General features: G+C 41.0%; 2 protein-coding genes across 8 annotated transcripts in view; one reads left to right on the top strand and one right to left on the bottom strand.

Moving 5' to 3' along the window:
• INTS13 (integrator complex subunit 13) overlaps positions 1-11,651 on the bottom strand; it is a 26,498-nt gene extending 14,847 nt beyond the window's left edge. Inside the window, exons 1-8 of one of the 6 annotated variants that reach the window (XM_060279470.1) lie at positions 11,518-11,651; positions 7,614-7,845; positions 5,613-5,687; positions 4,228-4,430; positions 3,541-3,621; positions 2,442-2,532; positions 1,561-1,689; positions 1,397-1,420 (exon numbers count right to left, since the gene is read on the bottom strand). In XM_060279470.1, coding sequence (XP_060135453.1) covers positions 1,397-1,420; positions 1,561-1,689; positions 2,442-2,532; positions 3,541-3,621; positions 4,228-4,430; positions 5,613-5,687; positions 7,614-7,845; positions 11,518-11,651 — 969 coding nt within the window. Of the gene's footprint in view, positions 1-1,396; positions 1,421-1,560; positions 1,690-2,441; positions 2,533-3,540; positions 3,622-4,227; positions 4,431-5,612; positions 5,688-7,602; positions 7,846-10,365; positions 10,989-11,051; positions 11,240-11,517 lie in introns of those variants that run through there. The other 5 variants (XM_035127290.2, XM_035127288.2, XM_035127289.2 and 2 more) reach the window with 5 other exon arrangements.
• Positions 11,572-25,392, top strand: FGFR1OP2 (FGFR1 oncogene partner 2). 2 transcript variants are annotated; one of them, XM_035127293.2, is made up of 6 exons: positions 11,572-11,708; positions 14,981-15,117; positions 17,123-17,240; positions 20,272-20,414; positions 21,882-21,995; positions 22,543-25,392. In XM_035127293.2, the coding sequence occupies exons 2-6, from the start codon at positions 14,983-14,985 to the stop codon at positions 22,672-22,674; spliced, it is 642 nt and encodes a 213-aa protein (XP_034983184.1). In that variant the 5' UTR covers positions 11,572-11,708; positions 14,981-14,982; the 3' UTR covers positions 22,675-25,392. The 2 variants fall into 2 exon arrangements, with proteins under 2 accessions (XP_034983184.1, XP_034983183.1); XM_035127292.2 differs by having other exon boundaries at positions 22,540-25,392.

Below are 25,392 nucleotides of genomic sequence, written 5' to 3'. Positions count from 1 at the left end.
GTGAGTTCATTCTATAGCCTTGTCCTTGTTTATTTCTACACATAAAATTAAGTAGGAATGCAATATAAAAACCGATCCAATACCCACTTCCATTCAGAGATAAGTTATCCAACAGGGAAGCATTTTCATTTCATAAGCAATGAACAGTAATTATGATTATAACACCACCATCAGCAAGTGTAGCCATTTCTCATTTTATGGGGATTTCTTTCACTTCAGGTTAGGAAGAGAAACCACACATAGTCTTATCTGGCTTCCACAGCTGGATTAGCAGCTACTATGGTTCAAACTGCATGCATAAGGGTAAAAAGATAAAAGGAAACAGCAACTTTTAAATAGTTGAGGCAGATTAGCAAACACCACATATGGCAGATTAGCAAAAGAAATTCACTAGGACTTGTTTTTGAATAAATAATACAAAGGGAACCCAACATATATACTATTACTAGAAACAACAAAAGGCAAGAAGAGAAAGCATAGCAGCAGCACACAGGTCAGTAAGTTGCAAACAAGGTATTTGCAAACGCAAAACATTGTATGCGATGGTTCACTGAAGTTTAATTCAAATGGCCAGGGTGCATCATTCACACACAAAATGTAACTGCTGCTTTAGGCTACACAATCCAGGCAGTACAATTAATGTTCAGCAAAACCAACAACCACCACACACAAACCCCACTGTTTATTAGTGTTACAATGCTTTTCCTTTTGTGCATTCTTTTAACCAATACAAATACTGAATATGTTCTTTCCAAATAGTGCTCAATTACAACATGTAATTGAAATTTCAGGCTAAGAAGGATGACAGGTTTCTCCAATGGCCACTGCAGGGCCAAGTAAGGCCAATAATAAAAGGAACCCCCCCCCCCCACTAGGGCTGCAATCCTAAACATGCTTACTAGGGAGTAAGCCCCTATGAACACAGTGAGATATACTTCTGAGTAAACATGCATAGGATTACACTAAGTATTAGTAGGGAGAATGTCAAAGCCAGGTAAACGGCCACATTTTTTAAAATATCTCATCAAAATTGTTTTCCTGTTTCTACCTTTCCTGCTGAAATAGCACTAAATTGCTTGGGATTTATTTATTTATTTAACTCCCGTGTGTTTCTTCTACTTGTTACAAACACCTTTATGTTGGAAGGAATGCATGGAAATGACACAGAGGAAAGAAAGGCTCACTATGCCACTAAAATGCACAAGGGGCAGAAATTTCTAACACATGTATTAAAAACAAAAGAATCACAGACAAAGTAATTTGAAGCTAACTAGATTACATTTATGTACATTTATGTAAAATAAAGGAAAACAAATACTACTTTCATATTTGAATGAATTGCTGAAAAGTCATTTGTTCTGTGATCCTTTTTTTCTCCTTCATAAAATTTACTAACCTGGTCACAGACATTGAATGTGGGCTAATAAAAAACAGAAAAAATATGATATGGAGAGAAAAAAACAAATGTAAAAATATCATTAAATAAACATTAAAACCATTAAGCAAATTTAAAAGAAACGGTGCAGCTACTTCAGCACAGAGCTGCTGACACAACCTTACCTTCATGGGGATGTTAGTTATAGTGGTTGAAGCCAGATCAAAATGCTGCTGTACTAAAACATTCAGTCTGGTGGCCAGATGCCGTCCAGCCCGAACACTATGTACTTCGCTGGTTAAGACAGGAGAGAGCTTTTTAAAAAAAGACAAATACACACATACACACACAGAATTCTCAGTAGCAGCAATTATGGCATGGCAGCATATACTTCAGTAAGAACATCTAGATAGACACAGGAAATTTTGTATCTAGTGAATGACCAATCTGTTAAAATGTATAATCTTATATTCACAGATAAATCTCTGAAAATGTGGTCCTACTCTTTTATATAATATATTCTCTGCAACTATACCCTCTTCCAGGAGTCACTCATTCACACAGATCCCATTCACGTGAAGTTCTCATTGTCAGATTGGTGAAGGATAGCCAACCTCTTTAGCCCAAGAAGTTTCTGACAGATAGTATAAAAGCATGGAATAAAATCCTGGATTATCTGAAACCCAGCTTTACATATTACAGTAATCCCACAATTTATGCACTTTTAACTTCTGTGCATTCAGCTTTATGTGCTTGGCAAATAAAAACAAAAAAAATTTTTTTAAGAGGCTGGAAAGGGCATCCAGGAAAAAAGACTCTGGCAATCCCACCCGCCATTTAACCCAATGTGTCTTGATTTTGGTTTTAGGAACGATCTCCAGAACGTAATGCCAACGTAAATTGTGGGCTCTGTGTGCTAGAGGATTTATTTTACTCTCCTACAGTAACAACACTTTCCCATTAACAAAAAATATTTAATTTTACATGTATGCAGCATAAACACTGAGATAAAATTCTAAACACACAAAGTGCTATATAAAGTAATGCCGTAATTAAAAAGCCTTACCTCTTTTTTAAGATGATCCGACACAAGACTTTCCTCACCAACAGGGTAAGTGTGAATTAAGACCAGCTCACATCTCTGGATCTGCATAAGGCTAAAATGCACAAAACATTCTGTTACCAAGCCAGTAATGCCACATCAACTGCACGATACCTAGCATTCAGAAACTTTTGATTTATTTCATGAATATGAAGCCAGACAAAAGCACTGGTTGTATTATAGTACAGTTAGCGCACACTGCAAATTTCAATTTCTTGATATACTTTCAGGATCACACTTCCATTTCCTGTAAGTAAAACACACAATTTAAATGTTAAAGATTTGTAACTTGTAATACGTAGATGGCCATGATGATGCCAGATATATTGTTTGTATGTGCCATTTGTAAGCCAAAAATGTTAACAAAAATGATTATGGCCTGCCCCATTTTTCTTGTCTGAACTTGTAAGTTGTTCAAATTCTCCCAAATAAGATAGCAACATGATTTCATGCAATATACTCTGTTGTTTCCATTAAGCCAGGAGTGTTTAGTGCAGTCTTTTAATAGAGAAGAGTCATCCCCAAATATAAGGTATCTTTGGGCTTTTGTTTGCTCAACTATTCCAGATGCTTTACACACAATCTGTTCCACTTTTTCTCACTAGCAAATACTTGACTGCCATATCTCACAATACATGGGGAATAGATTGGGCGTAGAGTACAAGATGCTTCTCACAATGCTTGTAAAATATGCTAATGAAAGGCGAAAATAAGGTTTTAGTAAAAACAAACTCCATGCAAGACACATTCATCCTTCTCTCACCTAGGAGCATAGGAATGCTGTCTTATAACTTCAGTCCACTGAACCATTTAATTCAGTAATATCTACATTGACTGCCAATGACTTTCTTAAGAGTTTCAGACAGAAACATCTCTTATCCCTTTCTAAAGATGCAAGGGATTAAACCAGGAAGCTTTTGCATGAAAAGCATGTGCTTTACACTGAGCCATGGCCCCTAAAGGTCTCACAAATTCCATTTTTAGCATCACAAATACAGAATTCAGTAAAATTATGTGTTCAAATGGAATAAGTATCCACAATGTTACTAGTCTGCATACTTACTGATCTGAATTAGCTGCTAGTTTGTTGTGTTCATGTATCGTTTCCTGGACAAACTCCTCAAGCATTCGTACATGGCTGTCACTGGAAAGGAGGACAACATTCATCTTAGAAAAAATTACTGAAAATCAACTTATGAGAAAATATGATAATTCATTTATTATTGCAACTGATATTTACAATGATGATACTGTAGTATTGTTATTCTAACTGCTACATTCTATAATTTTAGATAAAAACATTTTTAAGAACTTGAGGGCCATAGTTGTGTGCATACACATGAAAGCTTATACTCAAAATAAGTAAATTGTCCAGTAGCACCTTAGAGACCAGAACAAACTTAGTTGGTCTCTAAGGTGCTACTGGACTATTTATTTATTTATGTCTCTATTACGCAGTTTGCAGAATAGAAGTGCATTTCCCTCCTTATGAGGACAGCTAAGAGAGACAGGCGTTTGACAACTTACTCAAATTTTGGAATAGACACACGATGCTTGCCATGCTTTCTACTTCCACTCTACTCACCTCTGTAGCAACACAATGGCCACCGTCAGACTCTGATTATGAGTTAATTTTTCAGCAGTATTCCACCAATATATTAATATGCAAGAAGTCTTACAGGTAAAACAGAATCTAAAAAGCTTTGCTAAGTTATAAAATTGTTACATTAGTACATGAGATGCCACAAACCTCTTTGCGTTAGTAATACATATTATTCGTCCTCTGTTTCCAACACGGTCAGCATTCTCCATTAAGAGGGTTCGGGCCTCATGTTGGTATTCAGTAATTTTGCAGAGTGCCTCTACTGCTGCAACTAAGCCATGAAGTATACTGCAGCATTCAGGGTCTGCGCGAGGATTGGGAGGTCCAACAGCTGCTAAAGCGGCCATTAACTGATTAAAAAAAAGTTTTATTGCAATCCTAGTTCTTATTACTGAAGAGATCATATCACAAAAACAAGTTATTCCATACACAAAAGCACATTGACAAGAAAAGTTCCAGAAGTTTCCCCTGGAAACTTCAGGGACCCCTGACCATTAGGTCCTGTTGTGATCGACTCTGGGGTTGCGGCGCTCATCTCACGTTATTGGCCGAGAGAGCTGGCGTACAGCTTCCAGGTCATGTGGCCAGCATGACAAAGCCGCTTCTGGCAAACCAGAGCAGCACACGGAAACGCCGTTTACCTTCCCGCTGTCGTGGTACCTATTTATCTACTTGCACTTTGACGTGCTTTCGAACTGCTAGGTTGGCAGGAACTGGGACCGAGCAACGGGAGCTCACCCCATCACGGGGATTCAAACCACAGACCTTCTGATCGGCAAGCCCTAGGCTCAGTGGTTTAACCCACAGCGCCACCCGCATCCCACTATAAAGCATCTAGGTATATTATCCTCTTAAAATAACAATGCACATAGGTTTCCACACCTATCAGTCAATCACCCATTCCCACCACCCTTCTGAGTAATACCCCTCCCCACCCTCTCACTATATATAAAGATCTGGTGGCTTCTGTTTCAGTGTATCTGAAGAAGTGTGCATACACACGAAATCTCATACCAATGACAAACTTAGTTGGTCTCTAAGGTGCTACTGGAAGGAATTTTTTTAATTTTTTTTCGACTACGCCAGACCAACACAGCTACCTACCTGTAACTACATTTTATCTGTGTATGTCTACAAACAGCTAGATCATTAATCTCTAGGGATATAAACTGGTATGACCCCAAACAAACTCTTTTTCCATAAAGTGCCTAACCATGGCTTCTCAGAAGCAACTCCTAATGTTAATGGGGCTTATTCTTAGAGAAGTGGGGTTAAGATTGCAGCCATAGCCAATAAGAATGAAAAATCAATAGAACAAACACAATGAAACCCTGACCATCTTTAATACAAAAAAATTACTTCCCATTTAAAATTGTACTCTATAAATAACATTTTAGCCAATAACCCATATCAGATTTGTGCATGGCTGCTTTCCTCCATTGGAAAAGGACTCCTTTCACTGGAGGAAGAGAACTTTTTGATAACTTTGTTGATCATTTATTATCTGCCCTTAACCCAAACAATAATCATACCTCCTGCAAACTTTGATCTTCTTGGTTCCAAGAGTTTAAGACATTTGCTCCAGAGTCACTTACAATGAAGTTCACCTGAAAATTTACAGAACACAGCTTAAGAAAACATTTTTACCATGATACTATAACAATTAACACTATCCAAATAAATATTTTCATAGGGTCAGGGAACACATGCTAAATCTTCAAGATCCTCCCAACAAATTATAATGCTTTTACAAAAAGATGAGCTGAAGATGCGTAGAACATCACATCTGGCTGGTTCACATGACACACTAAGCCAAAGCTTGGGTTAGCATAAATGTGCACAGAGAATCTTGGACCTGCTTTGCTCCTCCCAGGTCCCTTTGCTGCTGCACTGCATCAATGTTTAACTCTTGGTTTAACTCTCATTACTAGCAACCTGTAATCACAAAGTCTGACGAGGAGAAAACCTAACCACAAATCCCAGTTTGGGTGGCATGCTAAGTCAAGCCCTGGCTAAGTTGACCCAACAATCTCCCCCCCCCCCCCAGGCAAACAAATCTCACTGCAGCCAACTAAAGACAACCAATCACACCCTGCCCCCCCACCTCTCTCACTACCAAGAAATAATAAGCCAGGCATAGGGAAACTTGGCCCTCCAGATGTTTTGGGACTACAACTCCCATCATCCCTAGCTAACAGGACCCAGTGGTCAGGAATGATGGGAATTGTAGTCCCAAAACATCTGGAGGGCAGAGTTTGTCTATGCCTGTAATAAGCGAATAGGGGGAAAAACCTACCCAAGTGATGGTGACACAAAACCCCCCTCATATATTAAATAAAAGAATATGTTTTGCCACCCCACTACCCCTCTCCCCTCTCTTTTCTTCTCCAACCTTATACAATACTAATGTCTCCCAGCCTGGAACTTGAGTACAGCAATGTTTTTTTCTGAATTCTTTTATTCATTCTGATTTCATTTCATTTTTATTTATGTTAGTGTATGAAATTAATTTTAGTAATTCCATGTTTTTTTATTATGTTTTATGTAAATCACCTTACCACATCATGTTATTAAAATATGAGCACAATATGAGCATTAAAAAATAATAAAAGGGACTAACAGGGCAGGATGCCTCATTGAACACAGTCGAACAATTCTGAGTACAGGCATACCTCGATTTATCGTGCATTGCTTTATTGTGCTTCACAGATACTGCTCCCCACAAGGACGTGGGTGCAGCTGCAGGCACCCTGGCTGCTTCCAAGGGAGGGAAGCCACCCCACTTCTGGCCATGGGAGTGAAAGTGGCTGGTTTTTCCTCTCCCACCCCTGCAGCCAGGGTGGCTGGGCTTAAGAGACTACAGTATATTGTAAACATAACTTCAATCACTGGGAAACAAAAAATGTAAGACACACTTTATTGCATTAAATAGTCACTTTATCACAGTGGTCTGGAACCAAACCTGCAATATCTCCAAGGTATGCACAGGATGTGCAGTGAATTGCATGTCAACCATTACTGAAAGTTGTAACTAACTGTATTTCTTAAGTGTGAAGAAAAATGTGGTAGCAAGTACCAAATTCAAAAAAACAGATTTCTCTTCAGTGATTTTTAGAAAATAAAATGAACGTGTTAGTTTCTACTAACACAATGTTCCCATGGCTATGGAATGGGTTGAGCTCACCATGGCTACCAATTCTTTACAAAATATGGTTACTTCCATACCTTTGCAAACTTATTCATCATCTCTTCTGTATCTCCCACTATCTTCAGTTTCATCAATTTTGTCTTAGGCACCAATGTAAATGCAGGCACAATTGTACTTTACACAATACTAAAATCAAAAGACCAAAAACAAATTGTGCAACTGAATAAGGCGGCCAAAGATCAAGATTGCAAATTTCAAGAAGCACTACACTGCAATCATGACCACTAAAGTGCAAATCCTACAGAACTCAAGAGTAAACATAGTTATGATGCACTATTAGTGTAGACTCCCTTAAATACAAAATATAATTTTACCTGTCACTTACTAGTTTTTTAAAGGGGAATATATCAAACATTATTCTACAATATTCCATGGATGATTCCACTGAACAGGTCCATAGCGATCGTGATATAGGTGCAAGAGGTATGATTCCTTGGGTCCGATTCTTCATTAACATATCAAAGTCAACATGTTGTCTGCAAGATTCTGCCATATAAGGGCAGTGATCCACTACAAAAACTGTTTTGTGTGATTCTGAAAAAAGTTTCATTTTCTTCCTACGAGAAATGAATAACAGAATTAGTAAAACACTATGCAAATTTCAGCACAATCATACATATCTACTCAGACATAATTCCTAGAGTTCAATGGAGCTTACTTCCAGCAAGTGACTACAGGATTGGAGCCTCATAAGCAAGCCTAAAAGTGAAAATGTGAATAAAAAATACAAAAGGGATTGGAAAATGTTTGTAAGGTATTTTAAAAATCAGTATAAACAGGTGAACAGATTAGCAGGACTTGAATAAATTCAGCAGTGTAAGAGAAAGTAGGAGATAAAGTGTAAGAAGAGTAGAATTAGGTAATTTAGAATACGTAGAAGGGGTAGAAAACAAAAGAAACCAGCGAAGGAGAAGAAGGGAAGTCCTTATGAGTTTTGTTCTTTGTTCTTATTTTTTGTGGGTTTTTCTTTCTTTTTATGTCTTTTCTGAATCGTATGTAAAAATGCTAATAATTTTTTTATTAAATGTGAATGTGAAACACTTCTTTTGATGTACTTTTTAGTTGTACCCATTGGTAATCCTTTCCTGCTTCCTTTGATGTGTGGTTCAGTAATTACTTTGAAAAAGCAAATTGTGGCCCAGTTTGCACAATACAGTAAACAGTAATGATTTGCTGGGATGGGCTGATTTGCTGCTTCCTGCTAGTGCCAGGGAAAAACAAACCACTACCCCAATTTTACATTGTGCTTTGCTTCATTCCAACAAATCATGATCAGTATGTCAAGAACAACCCCCGGAATAAAGGACATTTCCTTCAAATGGGATCCAATGAGGGTTTCCAAGTCAGTAATGCTTTTAAAGACACAAATAGTGTTGGGATTTTCCATTCCACCTTTAGTTGAAGACATGGGATTATTATGTGTCACGGTATCAGTATCGGTATCAAGTTTATTGCTTATAGCCAAAGGCTGCTGCAATGTATACAATGTAATTCAGTAAAATATATACAAATTTGGTACAAAACTTAGAACATTTTCATCAGGGGTCCCCAAACTAAGGCCCGGGGGCCGGATGTGGCCCAATTGTCTTCTAAATCCGGCCCCCGGATGGTCCGGGAATCAGTGCGTTTTTACATGAATAGAATGCGTCCTTTTATTTAAAATGCATCTCTGGGTTATTTGTGGGGCCTGCCTGGTGTTTTTACATGAGTAGAATGTGTCCTTTTATTTAAAATACATCTCTGGGTTATTTGTGGGGCATATGAATTCGCTCATTTTTTTTTCAAAATATAGTCTGGCCCCCCACAATATTTATTAAAATATAAAATATTATATTATTAAAATATAAAATAATAAAACTAAAATCATCACATGGCCACTGATGTATTAAAAGAAATATTAAACAATACAATCGATAATTCTGTACAACTTTGGTGAGAGAGCTGCATCTTGGTATGGATGGAGTCAGATAAATTCATCTCCTTTACAGTTAATAGTGGGTGGGCTAGAGGGTGGGAGAGTGCACGCGGGGGCGCGGGAGCACACGGCTATGCGCACCCATGCGCATACGCTATTTCTGGCACACTCCCGACCCGGAAAGCGCCGGAAATAGCCTGTGCACATGTGCAGAATCCTCCTCTGACCCAAAAGTACACCGGAAATGACGCTTGCGCGTGCACACAAGCTATTTCCGTCGCTTTTCCAGGTCAGAAATCGGCAGCCGCACCGCACTGGGGGCTGCATAAAATAGCCTGAGGGGCCGTATGTGGCCCCCTGCTTTAGACTCTCTCTCGGAGGAGATGCCAAGGAGAGATGACATGTTTCTTTGTCTTGATTTATGCTTAATAAATCCATAGTATGTATTGTATTCACAAGCCTCAGCCTCTTCTGTTTGTGTGGTTTACACTGCTGAGTATAGTGTGCCCAAGTCTGGGAGGCTTGGGTCACTGATTTATGTTGGAGCCAGAGGTCGATGGATCTTCACAGCGGCACAGCTGGAAGGAGACGATCCAGCTGGGGGCTAGCCAGCTGGCCTTTCAACCCTAGGTAAAGGTAAAGGGACCCCTGACCATTAGGTCCAGTTGTGACCGACTCTGGGGTTGCGGCGCTCATCTCGCTTTACTGGCCAAGGGAGCCGGTGTACAGCTTCCAGGTCATGTGGCCAGCACGACCAAGCCACTTCGGTACCTATTTATCTACTTGCATTTTGAGGTGCCTTCGAACTGCTAGGTTGGCAGGAGCAAGGACCAAGCAAGGGATGCTCACCCCTTGTGGGGATTCGAACCGCCAACCTTCTGATCGGCAAGCCCTAGGCTCTGTGGTTTAGACCACAGCGCCCCCCGCGTCCCTAAAGGGCGATATACAAACTGAATAAATAAAAATAAAAGGTGTTTAATTAGCCCGGGTTTTATCGAAAAGCAGTTTTTAGAGGGTCGTACACGTGTCCCCCTGGGACCTGCCTCGGGGGCAAGGCACTCCGTGCTAACGGGGTTTGCATGCAGCTGAGGAGCGGGAGCTACAGAGGGCTCTGCAGGGGGGGGCAGGGCTGCAGTTCCCGGCCTCAGAGGGTGTTTCTTACTGTGGTTCCTGACCTCGGCCGTCCTCGCAAAGTCTAGCTGCACCGAGGGTGACGTAGGTAACGAAAGCGGAAGACGCTTCGGCAGCCCGCGGACTCGCCTCACGGGAAATGGGCCAACCGGTCCCTTCAACCTACTCGAAGCCGGGCCAGCCGCCCTCGCCTTTTCCGCGACGGCTCCCCTAAAACATCGCGAGAGCCTCCGGTTTTTCTACAGCGGCCCATAGAGGCAAGAAAGGTAAGAGTAGAACTCCAGCTGCTCCTGGGGAATCGCGAATTCCCCGGTTCCTTTCGAAAAACAATGCAAGGAAACCCAAGGAAGGTGAGCGCCGCAGATCACGCTCGCCGCTTCCTCCCAGCCAGTATGAAAGCGCTCGGAAATCCGGTGCGTATTGCGTTTTAAACTGCATTCATAACGGCTCAATGTCGAATTCAGTGAGGCCCGGATTCGAAATACTGTAGCATGAATTTCCGGACAACTTTGGGACTCTCACGCGCGTACACCCCTACATGATCCCAGGTGCAATGCTAAAGTTCTGAATGCTAACGGACATCTGTCACCATAGGGGCTTTGGTCCCCGCCAAAAACTATTTGAGGGGGCCGGGGCACCGCAAAGTTGATGAGCATTGCTATTCAAATGGTGAGCATGCATTATGTCATGTGATCCATTATGTGAGGCGGGACTTACCTGGGCTCCCACAATACAGTATTCCGTTCAAGTTGGCGCCCCTGTCACTTCTGCCACAGGAGGCTTACAAAAAGTAGTTCGAAGTTAACCCAGAAGCAATCTCCTCAGTACACGTCTATTTGTGCACATCTATGTCTGCTTCTCCCTTGAGGGAGATTCTCGCGATATCTCGGCGCAGACTTCTATTAGCTCGAGAAATTGAGAGGCATTTCCTCCTCTCCCCTTTAGGGAAGTCCCGCGATACTGCATTAGGCGCTGCACTTGGGCCCCGCCCCCGGGAAAGCTGAGGTGATGCTGGGTGAGCTCGCCGCTCTTCTCGCTATGCTCAAAGAGCGAGCGGCATACAGGCGACGGGAGCCGCGAAATCTCGCGATAGCCGCTTTTGCGTGACACTCGGGTCCATCCTTCCAGCCGGCTGTTGGTGCTCCTTGGTGCGCCGGCGCCTGTCTCGCTCTTCCTTACCTACCTCACAGCCCTCTCATGGGGTCTGTCGGCGGATCTGCGCCGCCTCCGCGTCCTCCTCTCCCTCGAGCCGTCGCCATTTAAGGAAGCGACGCGGCGGACCAGAGGCGAAGCCGGATTGCGGGGGTCTCGCCACATCCCCGCCCCGCCCCCAGCTCCGGGCGCTGGCCGGCCAGGAATGAGGTGGAACCATCGGTGAGTGGCGGCGTTTTGTGCGGGAGAAGGAGCGCGCGCAGGGAGGGGGCGACAACGACCCTGCCGCGCTGGGATTGGCTCGTGGGGAGGCGCGCGAGCGCGCAGGTGCCTCGCTTCTCTCGCCCCCGCCGCGCGCCCTTGGAGAACGTCAGGGCGGAGCCTTCGAACTTAAACGGCTCTTTTGCGGTTGTGGTTACAGAATATTGAGAAATAGGCCAGGAGGAGGAGCGATGCTGGAGCCTGACGAGGCAGGCAGCTGTTGCCACAGTATAGAATCATAGAATTGCAAGGGACCCCCGAGGGTCATCTAGTCCAACCCCCAGCAATGCAGGAAACTCACCTAAAGCATCCATGACAGGTGGCCATCCAATCTCTGCTTAAAAACCTGCAAGGAAGAGTCCACCACCTCTGGTGGGAGTCCTTTCTACTGTCAAACAGCTCTTACAAGAAAGGAGGTGAACTTTGTGACAGTAACTTGAAGGTCCTGGTGGGGGAGGTGCCTGCTTGCATCTGCTCCTGCTAGAGAACTGTTGGAGGATGTGGATTATTGGCATGGGTGTACAGTATGTCCATAGGGGCTCCTCCACAACTTTTTGGTTGTTGAGTGTATGCTTAAATCATAGGTGCTGGTCAAAAAACCCACAACAAAACAGGCATTAAAAGATAAGGAACTTAGGTTTTGTACCCATCACGGTCCCTGCACTGATAGCAGCAGGGCTGACTGAAATGTATTTACTTACTTCACATGATTTATACCCCACAACTTTGACACAGGTTAAGGTTTCCAGGGCAGCTAATAAAGTAGAAAGAAACACATAGTACAATTTAAAATAAATACTATTATAATATCAAAAAGTATAAACTAACACAACAAATTAAAAAACAACAAATCAAAACATTTAATAGCCAATTTAAATTGATTTCACCATCTCTGCTCTTAAGGTTAAAGAATGGTTGCATTAGGTGTTCTTAAAAACCTGGGTGAATAAAAATGTTTTTGCCTGGTATCTAAATAGTAGTAATTGGGTCCCTGGGCGAGCCTCCTTGGGGAGGGCATTCCAAAGCTGAGGAGTCACCACAAAAAGGCTAATCTACTTAACACAGTGTTTGAAAAGAGACATATTTGTTGCCTACTTCAAATAATGTTTTTCATGTACTGCTCTGGTTTGCCAGAAGCGGCTTTGTCATGCTGGCCACATGACCCGGAAGCTGTACGCCGGATCCCTCGGCCAATAACACGAGATGAGTGCTGCAACCCCAGAGTCGGTCACAACTGGACCTAATGGTCAGGGGTCCCTTTACCTTTTTACCTCCAATAAGCTGAAGATGGCACACGCAGTTCTCTTTCCGCCTCTTAACAACACAATGAGGTGACTTGCTGAAGGACGCCCCACTAAGTAAGCCCCAATGACTGAGGGGGGTTTTAACCCTTGGCTCTCCAGTTCTAGTCCAACCACTACAACTTATGCTAGTTTCACTAACATTGTAAACCACCACCACCACCCCATATAACAAATGCCAACATTGGAAAAACACATTAGAAAATCACTGACAGTCACAATCCATTCCTGCCTAGGTACCGTAGTATTTCAAGCCACCATACAAATACGTAATTATCCTATCTTTGATTGTACACTTCCTCTGACACATCTTTTGTTAATGTGATTTACATAACAGGACACTTTACACTGGCAAAGTTCTTAAATTCAAAATGTAACACCTAGTTTTAATCCGGCCCATTCTAATGTGCAAATTCTTTTACTCTCATTGCTGTAAAGTTTTTGCTTTTAAGCGTTTTTATTAATGCTTTTGGAAATTGGTTGGTATCTGTATATTTTATTCATTATACAGCATCATTTTATGATTATATTGTGTGTCATTATGGGTACTGTTAGTAGACGAGCAGGATATAAATTTTGAGAAATGTGTGAAACAGCACCAGATTTAGGGTGATGTTAGGTGGTTTCTCAGCACAAGGCGCCGAGCTGAAGGGGCACCCTGAGACCTACGTATTGGACAAGGCATCCTTGTGGTTGGAACTGGGGCAGCTCCAGTCGCTGCTTCCTCCTCCTCCACCACCTCCCAGTCTGGGTCGCTGCTGAACTTCTCTGCGTTGCAGTTGCTACAGTGGGGGGAGGCACCAAATTTTGTCCATCCACCCCTGACCAAAATCCCCCATGACTAATGTATTGTAGTTCTCCAAAATCACAGTGGAGACAACCTTCACCAGCTCAGAGGGGTATGTTGTTGGACAGTATGTGGGCATGAATGGACAAAGTGAGACTATGTCCCTCACTGGCAGCTCCACCTATCACAAAAGCTGTGACGATGCAGACCGAAAGAAAAAAGGTTTACCCCTGTGAGAGTCAGTGTGGTGTAATTGTTTGAGTATCTGTAGGAGACCCAGATTCAAATCCCCGCTCACCCAAGTTGTTCACTGGGTGTTACTGTAATAATACTAACAATAATTTTATTATTTATACCCTGCCCATCTGGCTGGGTTTCCCCAGCCACTCTGTCCTATACATGCCTAAATTTAAGGCCCACTGTGCTGTCTGTACAACCTGTTTTGCTATGGCTAGTTACAACCTTCCAAATTACCACAAACTACAAAAAGAACCAAATAAATTATGAAAAAATAAATAGAAAGTGCTGTTGCATTGGGAAAAAAAGGTGACTAGCCATTCTGTTTTTGCGCCCATAACCCAGGTTCTAGGAGCCATGTGGTGAATAGCTTTTCTATCTCAGTTGCTAACACTTGGTTGTTGTTTAGTCGTTTAGTCGTGTCCGACTCTTCGTGACCCCATGGACCAGAGCACGCCAGGCACTCCTGTCTTGCACTGCGTCCCGCAGTTTGGTCAGACTCATGTTTGTAGCTTCAAGAACACTGTCCAACCATTTCGTCCTCTGACGTCCCCTTCTCCTTGTGCCCTCAATCTTTCCCAGCATCAGGGTCTTTTCCAGGGAGTCTTCTCTTCTCATGAGGTGGCCAAAGTATTGGAGCCTCAGCTTCACGATCTGTCCTTCCAGGGAGCACTCAGGGCTGATTTCCTTCAGAATGGATAGGTTTGATCTTCTTGTAGTCCATGGGACTCTCAAGAGTCTCCTCCAGCACTAGAGTCCATATTAAAATGCTTCCTCTGGCTGGGGAGTAAAATGATAATTATATTTTAATGTTTCAGAATATGGGAACACACATGCCACACATCTTGCAAGTAATGAAATTGTGTTTATATTACGCAACAAACTCTTTGTCCAATTATTTATTTTAGAAATGAGTTGCACAATTGAGAAGGCCCTAGCTGATGCAAAAGCACTAGTGGAGCGACTGAGAGAACATGATAATGCAGCCGAAGCTCTGATTGAACAAACTACGGCACTCAACAAACGAGTGGAAGCAATGAAGCAGGTGTGTGGTCTCGTTAATTGTTCCTGTTTGGAAATAGACTGTTTAAATGTGACCATTTAAGATTATTTGCAATGGCCTAGGGAGTAAAATGAATTACACAGCTACCGTACTTAATTGTTTAATAAGGCGTTTGAATTAGTTAATGCAATCTGTTTATTGTGTGTTGTATGTGTGTGAGAGAGGACCTTCAGCTTTTTACATATAAATTGGAGACCAGTTTAAGTAATGTAGTGTTGTCTACTGAGACCAATCCACCTTCACTTTCCACACTTGTTGTTGTTTAGTCGTTTAGTCGTGTCCGACTCTTCGTGACCCCATGGACCAGAGCACGCCAGGCACTCCTGTCTTGCACTGCCTCCCGCAGTTTGGTCAAACTCATGTTCGTAGCTTCGAGAACACTGTCCAACCATCTTGTCCTCTGACGTCCTCTTCTCCTAGTGCCCTCAATCTTTCCCAACATCAAGGTCTTTTCCAAGGATTCTTCTCTTCTCATGAGGTGGCCAAAGTATTGGAGCCTCAGCTTCACGATCTGTCCTTCCAGGGAGCACTCAGGGCTGAGTTCCTTAAGAATGGATAGGTTTGATCTTCTTGCAGTCCATGGGACTCTCAAGAGTCTCCTCCAGCACCACAATTCAAAAGCATCAATTCTTCGGCGATCAGCCTTCTTTATGGTCCAGCTCTCACTTCCATACATCACTACTGGGAAAACCATAGCTTTAACTATACGGACCTTTGTCGGCAAGGTGATGTCTCTGCTTTTTAAGATGCTGTCTAGGTTTGTCATTGCTTTTCTCCCAAGAAGCAGGCGTCTTTTAATTTCGTGACTGCTGTCACCATCTGCAGTGATCAAGGAGCCCAAGAAGGTGAAATCTCTCACTGCCTCCATTTCTTCCCCTTCTATTTGCCAGGAGGTGATGGGACCAGTGGCCATGATCTTGGTTTTTTTGATGTTGAGCTTCAGACCATATTTTGCGCTCTCCTCTTTCACCCTCATTAAAAGGTTCTTTAATTCCTCCTCGCTTTCTGCCATCAAGGTTGTGTCATCTGCATATCTGAGGTTGTTGATATTTCTTCCACACAGTTCTGTCTTATTTTGCGAATCTCTATATTGTTCTGCAATTCATCTCACACGTCCAAAATCAGTTCCAGGAGTTTTTGATAATCCACAAAGTCTAAAGAGCCAGATGATGTTGTGTCTACTGACATCCTGTTTGTCTCAAATTCCATGGGAGCTGCACAGATTACAATGCAGGAATGCAGGAAGTGGTGCTGTTCGTATTTCCAAACCTCAGAAACCCAGCCAGAAGGGCGGGGTGTAAATATATTATTATTATTATTATTATTATTATTATTATTATTATTATTCACCCCTGCCACACCCATAGGTAAGTATACCAGCCAGCTGAGAATAACAGTTCATACATGTACATAAAGGTGGTGGGCCCATTCTGAAGGCCAACCCTCAGAGACTGATGGAACCTGATGCATTTCTGAATGCTGTGAGGGATTTTTCTAGTGGAGAAAGTTGGTGATCTTGTTGAAGCCCTGGTCTTGCTATGGCAGTGTTTCTCAAACTTGAGTCTCCAGCTGTTGTTTTACTACAAATTCAATCATCCCTAGCTAGCAGGACCAGTGGTCAGGGATAACCCAAGTTTGAGAAACGCTGTGCTATGGAATGGCAAAAAGAATGGGTGGTTGACACAATCATTCCTGAGTGTCCTATCCAGTGTTTTGGAGCTCAAGCAGCTCCTTGATACTCTGAGGGGCTCCAGACTATAAAGCAGGCTGGACAAAAAGTGGCGCAAGTTTCGCTGTGAAGCTGACCAAACAGAGTGTAGGCAGGCATACAACTGCAGACACTGATTTAACAACCCTTTCCCCCATAAGATAAGGGGGAGGGTTTGGTGAAAGGATACTTCAGAGGAACACCCTGAGTACAATGCTGGAAATACCACAATATTATGCAGTACAGCATGCCAATTATGAAAAATTTCCCTACTTTCAGTACCAAGAAGAAATTCAAGAACTTAATGAAGTAGCAAGACATAGGCCCCGCTCTTCACTGGTCCTGGGAATCCAGCAGGAAAACAGGCAGATCAGGGAACTACAGCAAGAAAATAAAGGTGAGTAAGCATTCCCTCTAGGAGATTCTGCACCATTTACATAGTTTATAATAATGTAAGTTCCAGTAACTGAATCCCAAGGATTGTTCATGAACTTTAAAACATTTCATTGATACTAATCATTTGTTTACTACCACTGTTAATACTACTACTTCTGTTACTACATCTGAGGTGCATATACACTGTTCAGCCATCAAAAGGTCTGAAGCAATAGGTGGATGCTGCTTTGAAGGTAGATGGGATTGGAGCCTGATTGGACTGAAAGCTCTAAGGAAATGTGTCAAGATTCTGCAGGTGCTTGGAGAGCTAGAGACTAGTGTTAAAGATGCTCTTTACCCAAGATAAAAGCAGATGGTGATGGTGATGATTATTTGTTTGTGACCCTCCCATCTGACGGGGTCACCCCAGCCACTCGGGAGATATAGAGTAAGAAGCAGGTAACTTTATATGAGACACTATACAGATTGGATGGGTAAACATTCAAGGGCATATGCTTATAATGCATTGATGCTAACAACTAGATATTTGGGTTATGTATGCAAGTGGTAAAGAAAAATACATTCAATTGAACATTTAAATGGTTAAATACAAGGTAATTCAAAACATTGATGGTCACCTCCCTCGTGCCTTTAAAAAAATCTTTTTTTCTTTTTTAAATTCTTTGTATTATAATTTTCCAACAAAATTTTAACATAATCAATTCTAAATAAAAAACCCACAAATTACATTTTAAATTTTCTATTCCCCCTCCCCCCGCACAACTTTCCCCAACTTCCCTTTCTGGTTTATCACATATTCGTTTCTTCTGCCTATAATTTTATATACCTTATATTTTGAAATTACAGTTATGCCTTATTAACAAATTTTTAACATTTTATCCTTGTATTTATATTTTCTGTTTGTTTGATAATTGTGTCTTAATCAAATCCTGCAAGTGAGTCCATTTCAGTGCATTGTTTCTGTATATACATCATGAAAGGTTCCCAGTCTTGCTTAAAATCATTACAGTATTGTCCTTATCTTTGAGTCTCTTTTTTATGTCCCACTGTTACCAGTTGTTGGTGCCCTTAGAGTAGTTTTGTTTCTTGATGATTATTTTGTGTATTTTTTCAGGGTGTAGTTTTTTTGTCCTAGTGACCTTTTTGTATGTACTGTACAAATTATATAAATAAAATTTGGATTAAAAAAGTAATTAAGACTTTGAAAACCTACTAATAGAAGACTTTATTTTCTTCTGTGTGGCAATATTGGTATAACTCTTATCAGATTGAATAGAAACTGCTTCCACATATGGGTTTTAGGAACCAGGGGTGACAGATTGTGATGGAATAATTGAACATGTGGTCTACTGTTGCTAAAGAAATTATCTGAATACAGAAAATTTAAAAGGGGGGGTAATTAGCAAATCTTCTACAGGTAACTTGCAACTTGCATGCATTGTAGGTAGTTTGGTTTGATTAAACAAGTTGCCACTTATATTAATGGTGTACCAACACTTTTGCTTATCTGTTTGTTGTAGTGCTAGGCACTATCAATTCACAGTATCAGAAATTTGGGTTAGTTTCACACATCCACCCCACAATTAATACTATGGCAACTAATGAAATGGGTTGTATAAGCAGTCTGAGAAGATCTCTCCTCATCGAAGAGGAACCACTGCAGGGGGGGGGAGTGTTTTTGGCCCTGTGCTCCAGCCTATCCCTGCTGCCGTGCCGCGCCGCGCCTCTCAGCTGGCCAATAGGGCCGGCTGTGGGGCGGAGTTTGACTACATTTGGGCTGGCGCGGCAGCGTTCGAATCCTCTTTCTGCTGCTGCACCACTTCGGATAAAAAAGGACTTCGATGAACTTGCTGCCTTGTTTCCTGAGACAACTCTGTTTTGGTCCTCCCTGCTCAAGAGGAGAGTGTGGCATGACAGTCATAACCCTGTGGCCATCGACATATCCAGGAAACTCTTGAATTGTGTGGTGGCTCGCAAACTGCGTTATATGCATGGCCATGATATTGAGCACCCTGACATCAGGTTCAGCGAGGTGGCTTTGTTTCATGATGATGGCGTTCATCTTTCCAACCAAGGAAACAACGTGTGGTTGGCTGATATTGCAAAAGCATTAGGAATTGGTTGCAGCAGCGAGGGTATTTGCGGCGAGCCTCTTTGGCTCGGGTGGCGGTTAGGCATTGGAATATGTATTTGTCTTGTGCGTTTGAGGAGTGGTTGTGGCCATCATGCAAGCCTCCTCTTTTAGGGGTATCCTGTTAAAGGGATCCGGCGGCCGTGGATCCCATCCGATGCCCTGCTGGTGGCTAGGGCCATGGCACGACCCCCGGTGACATCAGGGGACGCTCTCAGTTGTATTTGCATCAACAGGCTCCTCCCACTGGTTGTTAACCTTCTATGACTCCCCGCTGAGCAGGGTGGAGTCATGCTTGCTCGCGTGTCCAATGCCCAATCCACATCACTTTAAGCTAAGCTCATAGACATAATAAAACAAGAACAGAAACACACACGATTTGATTTACAATTAAAAGGTAAAATAGCTTAAAGGATATACAGAATTAGATAACGATATAATAAAAGAATTTCAAATTGTATATAACAAAGTATCCAATGCCTAAGCCAATACCTCTCACTTGCTCTAACCAATGAAGTTGTGGCCTTATTTTACCCATTAACCTAAATTCATGTGTCACCATGTCTTTTATTTCTCGCGGGGGGGGCGGGTCCTCGAATCGCAATATAGTGGGTTGTTTGTATCCAACATTAGCCTGCTCAAAGCAAGCCCACTGAAATGAATTGACATTACTAATGTTGGGCAATTCATTTCAATGGGGCTACTCTGAGTATGACCAAACTGCGGGATGCAGTGGAAGACAGGAGTGCCTGGCGTGCATGGGGTCACGAAGAGTCAGACACGACTAAACAACAACAACTCTGAGTATGATTCAGTTGGATACAATACAAGCAGACGCACCTGCTATATTTAGATAGGGTTTCCTGTGCACAAGTTAAATGTGTTGAACTTCTTTTGACAGAATTACGTACTTCTCTTGAAGAACACCAATCTGCCTTGGAGCTAATAATGAGCAAATACAGAGAGCAGATGTTTAGGCTGCTCATGGCCAGTAAAAAGGATGATCCAGGTATAATAGTGAAGTTAAAGGAGCAGCACTCTAAGGTAGTATGCCTTTTAAAATTCTCTAAGCCTTTTGCAGTATAATGTTTTACCTTCTGATTTATGCACCTTCAGTAGTTTTAACTTCAAATTTTACTTTTTTACTCTTAAGACTAGAGCTGAATGGCCAAGTCTTCACCCTCTTCTACTGCACATTGGCATTGGGGGGGGGGGAGATTTGCAAAGTAGTAATTGGTAGCAGGAGGAGTACTTAATTCTTTTCCCATCAACTACTTTTGCTTGTAACTCCTGGTTTCACCTAGCCAGGATTCCAGACCCATCTATGTTTCTACACATCTAAACAAGTTTAACTGCATACCATGAATAGGTTTGGTGGCATACTGAAGACATATTGAAGAGTACAAAATAACCTGAAGTAGTCAATAGAATGCTAACTCTCCAAAGAGCTAAATGAAAACTTTTCAGTTTCTCTAAAGTTTCTCTATTAGATAGAAAAATGCTTCTGAAAACAGTTGGCAAACAAATCCAGTAGTTTTTGTTAATATAATAGTAAAACCTAATTCAAAATCCTTTTTTAAAAATTAGTACATTTCAGCATGTAAAACAAAACAAAAACAGCAAATATGTATTAAGTTTTTGTGTTCTAAATATATAACTTCCTCTGTGCCCAAATAACTGGGTTGATTTCCTCAAGGCGGATAACCCAATAGAGTGCTGTTAGCCTACACCAGGCACCCCCAAACTGCGGCCCTCCAGATGTTTTGGCCTACAACTCCCATGATCCCTAACTAAGAGGACCAGTGGGCAGGGATGATGGGAATTGTAGTCCAAAACATCTGGAGGGCCGAAGTTTGGGGATGCCTGGCATGCACACTTGCTTACTGCAGCTAATTTAACAGGATACCCCCCCCCCGCAGTTTCCAATCACCTTTTGAATGACTTATTTAATGTTCCTCCTGAATTGATGTGCTACATGTTTATTGCAAAGTGAGATGAGGCGCTTTAATTGCTCAAAAAATGGAATGCAACTCTTGTTTGAACACTATGTCATTGATGCCCCTAAAACCCTTGCACATAGAAGTATAGTGTGCCATCATGGAGAAGGCAGTTGTTCATAATGTGTGTTCTCCTGAAGGTGGCTCTAAAACTGTGGTTCCCAACATGGGGCACCCACCCACCAGGGGGGCAATTTGATTTTTAAGGGGGGCATTTTGAGAATCAGTTAGACCAAGTTAATGGCCTTTTTGAATAATAAGAATTATGTCATGGGGGGCATGGCCAAAAAAAGGTTGGGAACCACTGCTCTAAAAAAAGCCTCCTGGATATGAAGCAGCAGCCAATGGATCTGCATGTTTTGAAATAGGCAAAACACAATGGGAAGAAATACTTTTGGAATATTGAAATAAAAAAAATCTTATGCTTTTCATAAACTTTTCTTACTTACAACTCAGTTGGCATGTTAAATTTGAAATGCGACTAGTGGTTTTTATGTTTATTCTTTTGGTTTAGGAGCTACAAGAACACGTGGACCAAATCACAGAAATGGCAGCAGTCATGCGAAAGGCCATTGAAATTGATGAACAGCAGGGTTGCAAAGAACAGGAACGCATTTTTCAGCTTGAGGTAAATATTAAATTCTATGGAAATTCAAAAAAATGAGTGATACTTCTAAACTGATGAATTCAGATCATTAGTAAATGACAGAATTCATTTTCATATTCATTTTCTGTTTTGAATGAAATTGGTCACTTAGCACGAGGCAAATATTTTAGAAAATTTACTTTAAAATGCATTTTTAATTACATTTGGTAGTCATACCTTATGTGGTAAACAGACTTACTTTATTGTGTAAAAAAAACCACCATTTTGCATCTTGGTCCTAGGGGCTGGCTTTCATTGCAGTGGCCCAAGAAATGGCTTGTGCTGCTGTAAACACGATTGTTTCCAGTAGCATATTCTGGGAAATTTTGGCACAATTTATTGTGTAGCCTCATGGGAAACCTAGTTCCTTAAAGCATATTCTGGAGTAGAGCTCGAGACAACATAGGGCTGGGACTTTACCTGTGTTTGAAATAACAATACATTCCCTCCATAATGTCTTCTTTGTGCAAATATTATTTCATGCTTTGCTGTGCTACATTTAAAAGCATTGTTTCCTTGGTTACAGCAGGAAAACAAAGGACTGAGAGAGATCCTGCAAATAACTAGAGAATCATTCCTGAATCTCAAAGATGATGCATCAGAAAGTACATCTCTGTCAGCATTAGTAACGAACAGCGACTTGAGCCTGAGGAAGAGTTGAAGATCCTATTGAAGTTTTGTATGGCCAACGGCACCTAAGATCTTGAAGTATCAGGGTTCACTTGTCAAGCAGCTGTTTCCCAATGCAGCCTTGGCAAGTTAATGCATTCTAAAGTAGATGACAATTTGATACTTTTTATACCATGTACAGTACATTCAGATTTATTTAAAATTGTCATTATTGCCCAATATTGATTACCGGAAACATAATTTCTGAAGGAAACTGGCTAACATCAGTTAAAGTTTTCAAAACGGCACCACTCGGAACAGCTGCAAAACTACACACATGTATTTAGAAGGTTCCAACTACTCATATCGGGTGCTTATAAATATACATAAAAACAGAAGTTCCTGCTCTCTAGGGCACATTCACACCATCATCTACCCACGTACTTATTCCATTCATGGACTGAACTTGAAGAAAATCAGTTGTTTTGAACAGTACTGATTGTCTTTCATCTTTAGTCTCTATCTGCTTCAAGTCATGTGACATTTTACAAATGGGTTGTATTTAAGAAAAATAAAAAACAAGGTACCAAATAAATTAATGCATTGTCTTCTTTTTAGGTACAATTCTTTTGTAAAATACTGTAACCTCTCTAGTGAGGAAAGGAGAAAGTTGGGTTTTTCTTGCTTGTGGGAAAGATTGCAACAATTGTTAATACCTGTACACATTGGTAATCTAAATAGAATGAAGTCTGAGGCCTAAGATCAATCTGTAGCTAATACCGGGTAGTTACAGTATTGTTGCACATCCAGTGCACTTCTAACATTAATTGCCTTTCAAATAATTGGTAGTGGCTCCTTACAGTGGAAAGAGAAGTTGGAGTCCAGGGAAACAGATCTATTTCACTTCTACACCAAATAATGGGTTTAAAAATACAGTACAAGGCTTGCTTTTCAGCTGTAAAGAAATCAAACATAGCAAGCCCCAAACCTACTTGTAGACAAGGAAGTAATCAAATGAACTTGAGATTCTAAATCCACTATCTCGTGGTCTCTATACTATATTAATTTTTCAAAGAAATGTAGAAAGTACATAATTTTTCCAGAATATTTTTCTAGATCAATAATAATTTTGCTCAGCGCTTTAGTGCGAAGCACTTCATTGTCTTCCACTATAAATTAAACACAGAGGCTTGGATTCAGTAGCTATGGTGTTCATGTGTGTGCACTCTGAGTTTCCCACTACAGCTCCCTATACCCTCTGGGAAGTCACTTCTGAAGAGTTTTCAGAATGGTGTGTGCACTGCAGGGCTGCAGCCGAGGGTGGGTAGAGAATGGGTTACCATTCCCCTGGGGTTTCCAGTTGTGCATGCATGACACACTTGGGGATCCAAGCCTAAATGGAGAAGCTACTCATCTACTAAAATAAGTTGAGGTTTCAGTAATATTTTTTGAAGCACCTGGAACATTATTTCTGTGTGTCAGAGTCTTCTGACAGATGAGAGATGCCAAAAAATAACATTGTGGAATTAATTTGCTCTGATATACTCAACTTTGACCATTTGTTAACCGGAAACAAATATTAGATATTTGATAAGAAATCCCATTCTTTAAGCAGCATGACTGACAAGATGGGTTGTAATTATTTCTGAAGTACTTTGCAGAACACTCCTGTGTATGAGAGGTATGCTATTCTAGTACTCATGTACTAGACATAGGAAATTTTAAAATGAACAGTTTAAGGCGGCAAAGCTTCAGAAGCAGCATGAGATACATCCTTGAGGAAATCTAGAGTGAAATCTGGAAAATTTAGAAACATGCAGAAAAGTGGCGCTTAACTTGGCCTCAATTTATAAGCAAAGTAGTAGCTACTCTTTATTCATAATACAACATTTTGTTTAGATTACATTCACAAATGGTACAGTGCACACTCATTTAATAAAACTACTTCACCTGCACTATCAGTCCAAATAGTAGCCAGTTGGAATATCTGTTTAATCCTAAACATTTGCAATGACATAGTTAGGCATAGTGCTGGATTTTTTTGATGCTAAAAACACAGCTTTTTAAAATACAAGCTGGTCAAAATATGTGACTAACTTCTATTTCAATTTTATTTTAAACATTTTGTCCTTTATCTCAATCTGTTTAGTCTGCTCTGGTATAAGTGGTTAATTGTGGTAGGCACTAAAGCAACTTTAAAATAATTGACAAATGAACATAATTTATTATTACTCCAATGGAAAGGAACTTGTTTATAATTTGCACATAGAAGTTTTATAATCTGACTTTCTCAAACAAATTGTTTGTCAAATAAATATTCGCCTAAGCACAAACTTTTTGTATACATTTTTTTTCTTCCAGGTGGACAAGAGTGAAATTTCTGGAAGCTCTACTTAATCCTCTGTAAATTATGACATATTTATGTAAATAGTTTAACAAAAACTTATTTTCATTATATTTGGAGTGTAAAATTCTAACTTCTTTCTCTCAAAATGCAGGCATCTCCAAGCTTGTGGAATGGAGCAGTAGTTAACTCACCAGTAATTCTTTATGGAAAAAAAAGGCTTGACTAATGATTCGTAACTGTAAATTATTGTGATTGTCTAGTTCAGATTTTCGGTTGTCTTGAGTTTGATTCTTTTGCATGCCCAAAACAGCATAACTTTCTTGGAGTGTGGCATGAGTTTTCCTTATATCATTATTTTTGTAAGGCAGATACTTGTAATGACCTTGAAATGCATCCTGTACAGTAAACTTATTTTTGTCAGTA

This window comes from Zootoca vivipara, chromosome 10, assembly GCF_963506605.1.
Source record: "Zootoca vivipara chromosome 10, rZooViv1.1, whole genome shotgun sequence".
Lineage (NCBI taxonomy): Eukaryota > Metazoa > Chordata > Lepidosauria > Squamata > Lacertidae > Zootoca > Zootoca vivipara.
This window is presented reverse-complemented; position numbering and strand designations above follow the sequence as displayed.

What these genes read in the sequence shown, in the direction of transcription:
- FGFR1OP2 (XM_035127292.2), top strand. Translation starts at nt 14,983, where the DNA reads ATGAGTTGCACAATTGAGAAGGCCCTAGCTGATGCAAAAGCACTAGTG. An exon ending in GAGTGGAAGCAATGAAGCAG is followed by an intron (nt 15,118 to 17,122) that starts GTGTGTGGTCTC and finishes CCCTACTTTCAG; the next exon opens with TACCAAGAAGAAATTCAAGA. An exon ending in ACTACAGCAAGAAAATAAAG is followed by an intron (nt 17,241 to 20,271) that starts GTGAGTAAGCAT and finishes TTCTTTTGACAG; the next exon opens with AATTACGTACTTCTCTTGAA.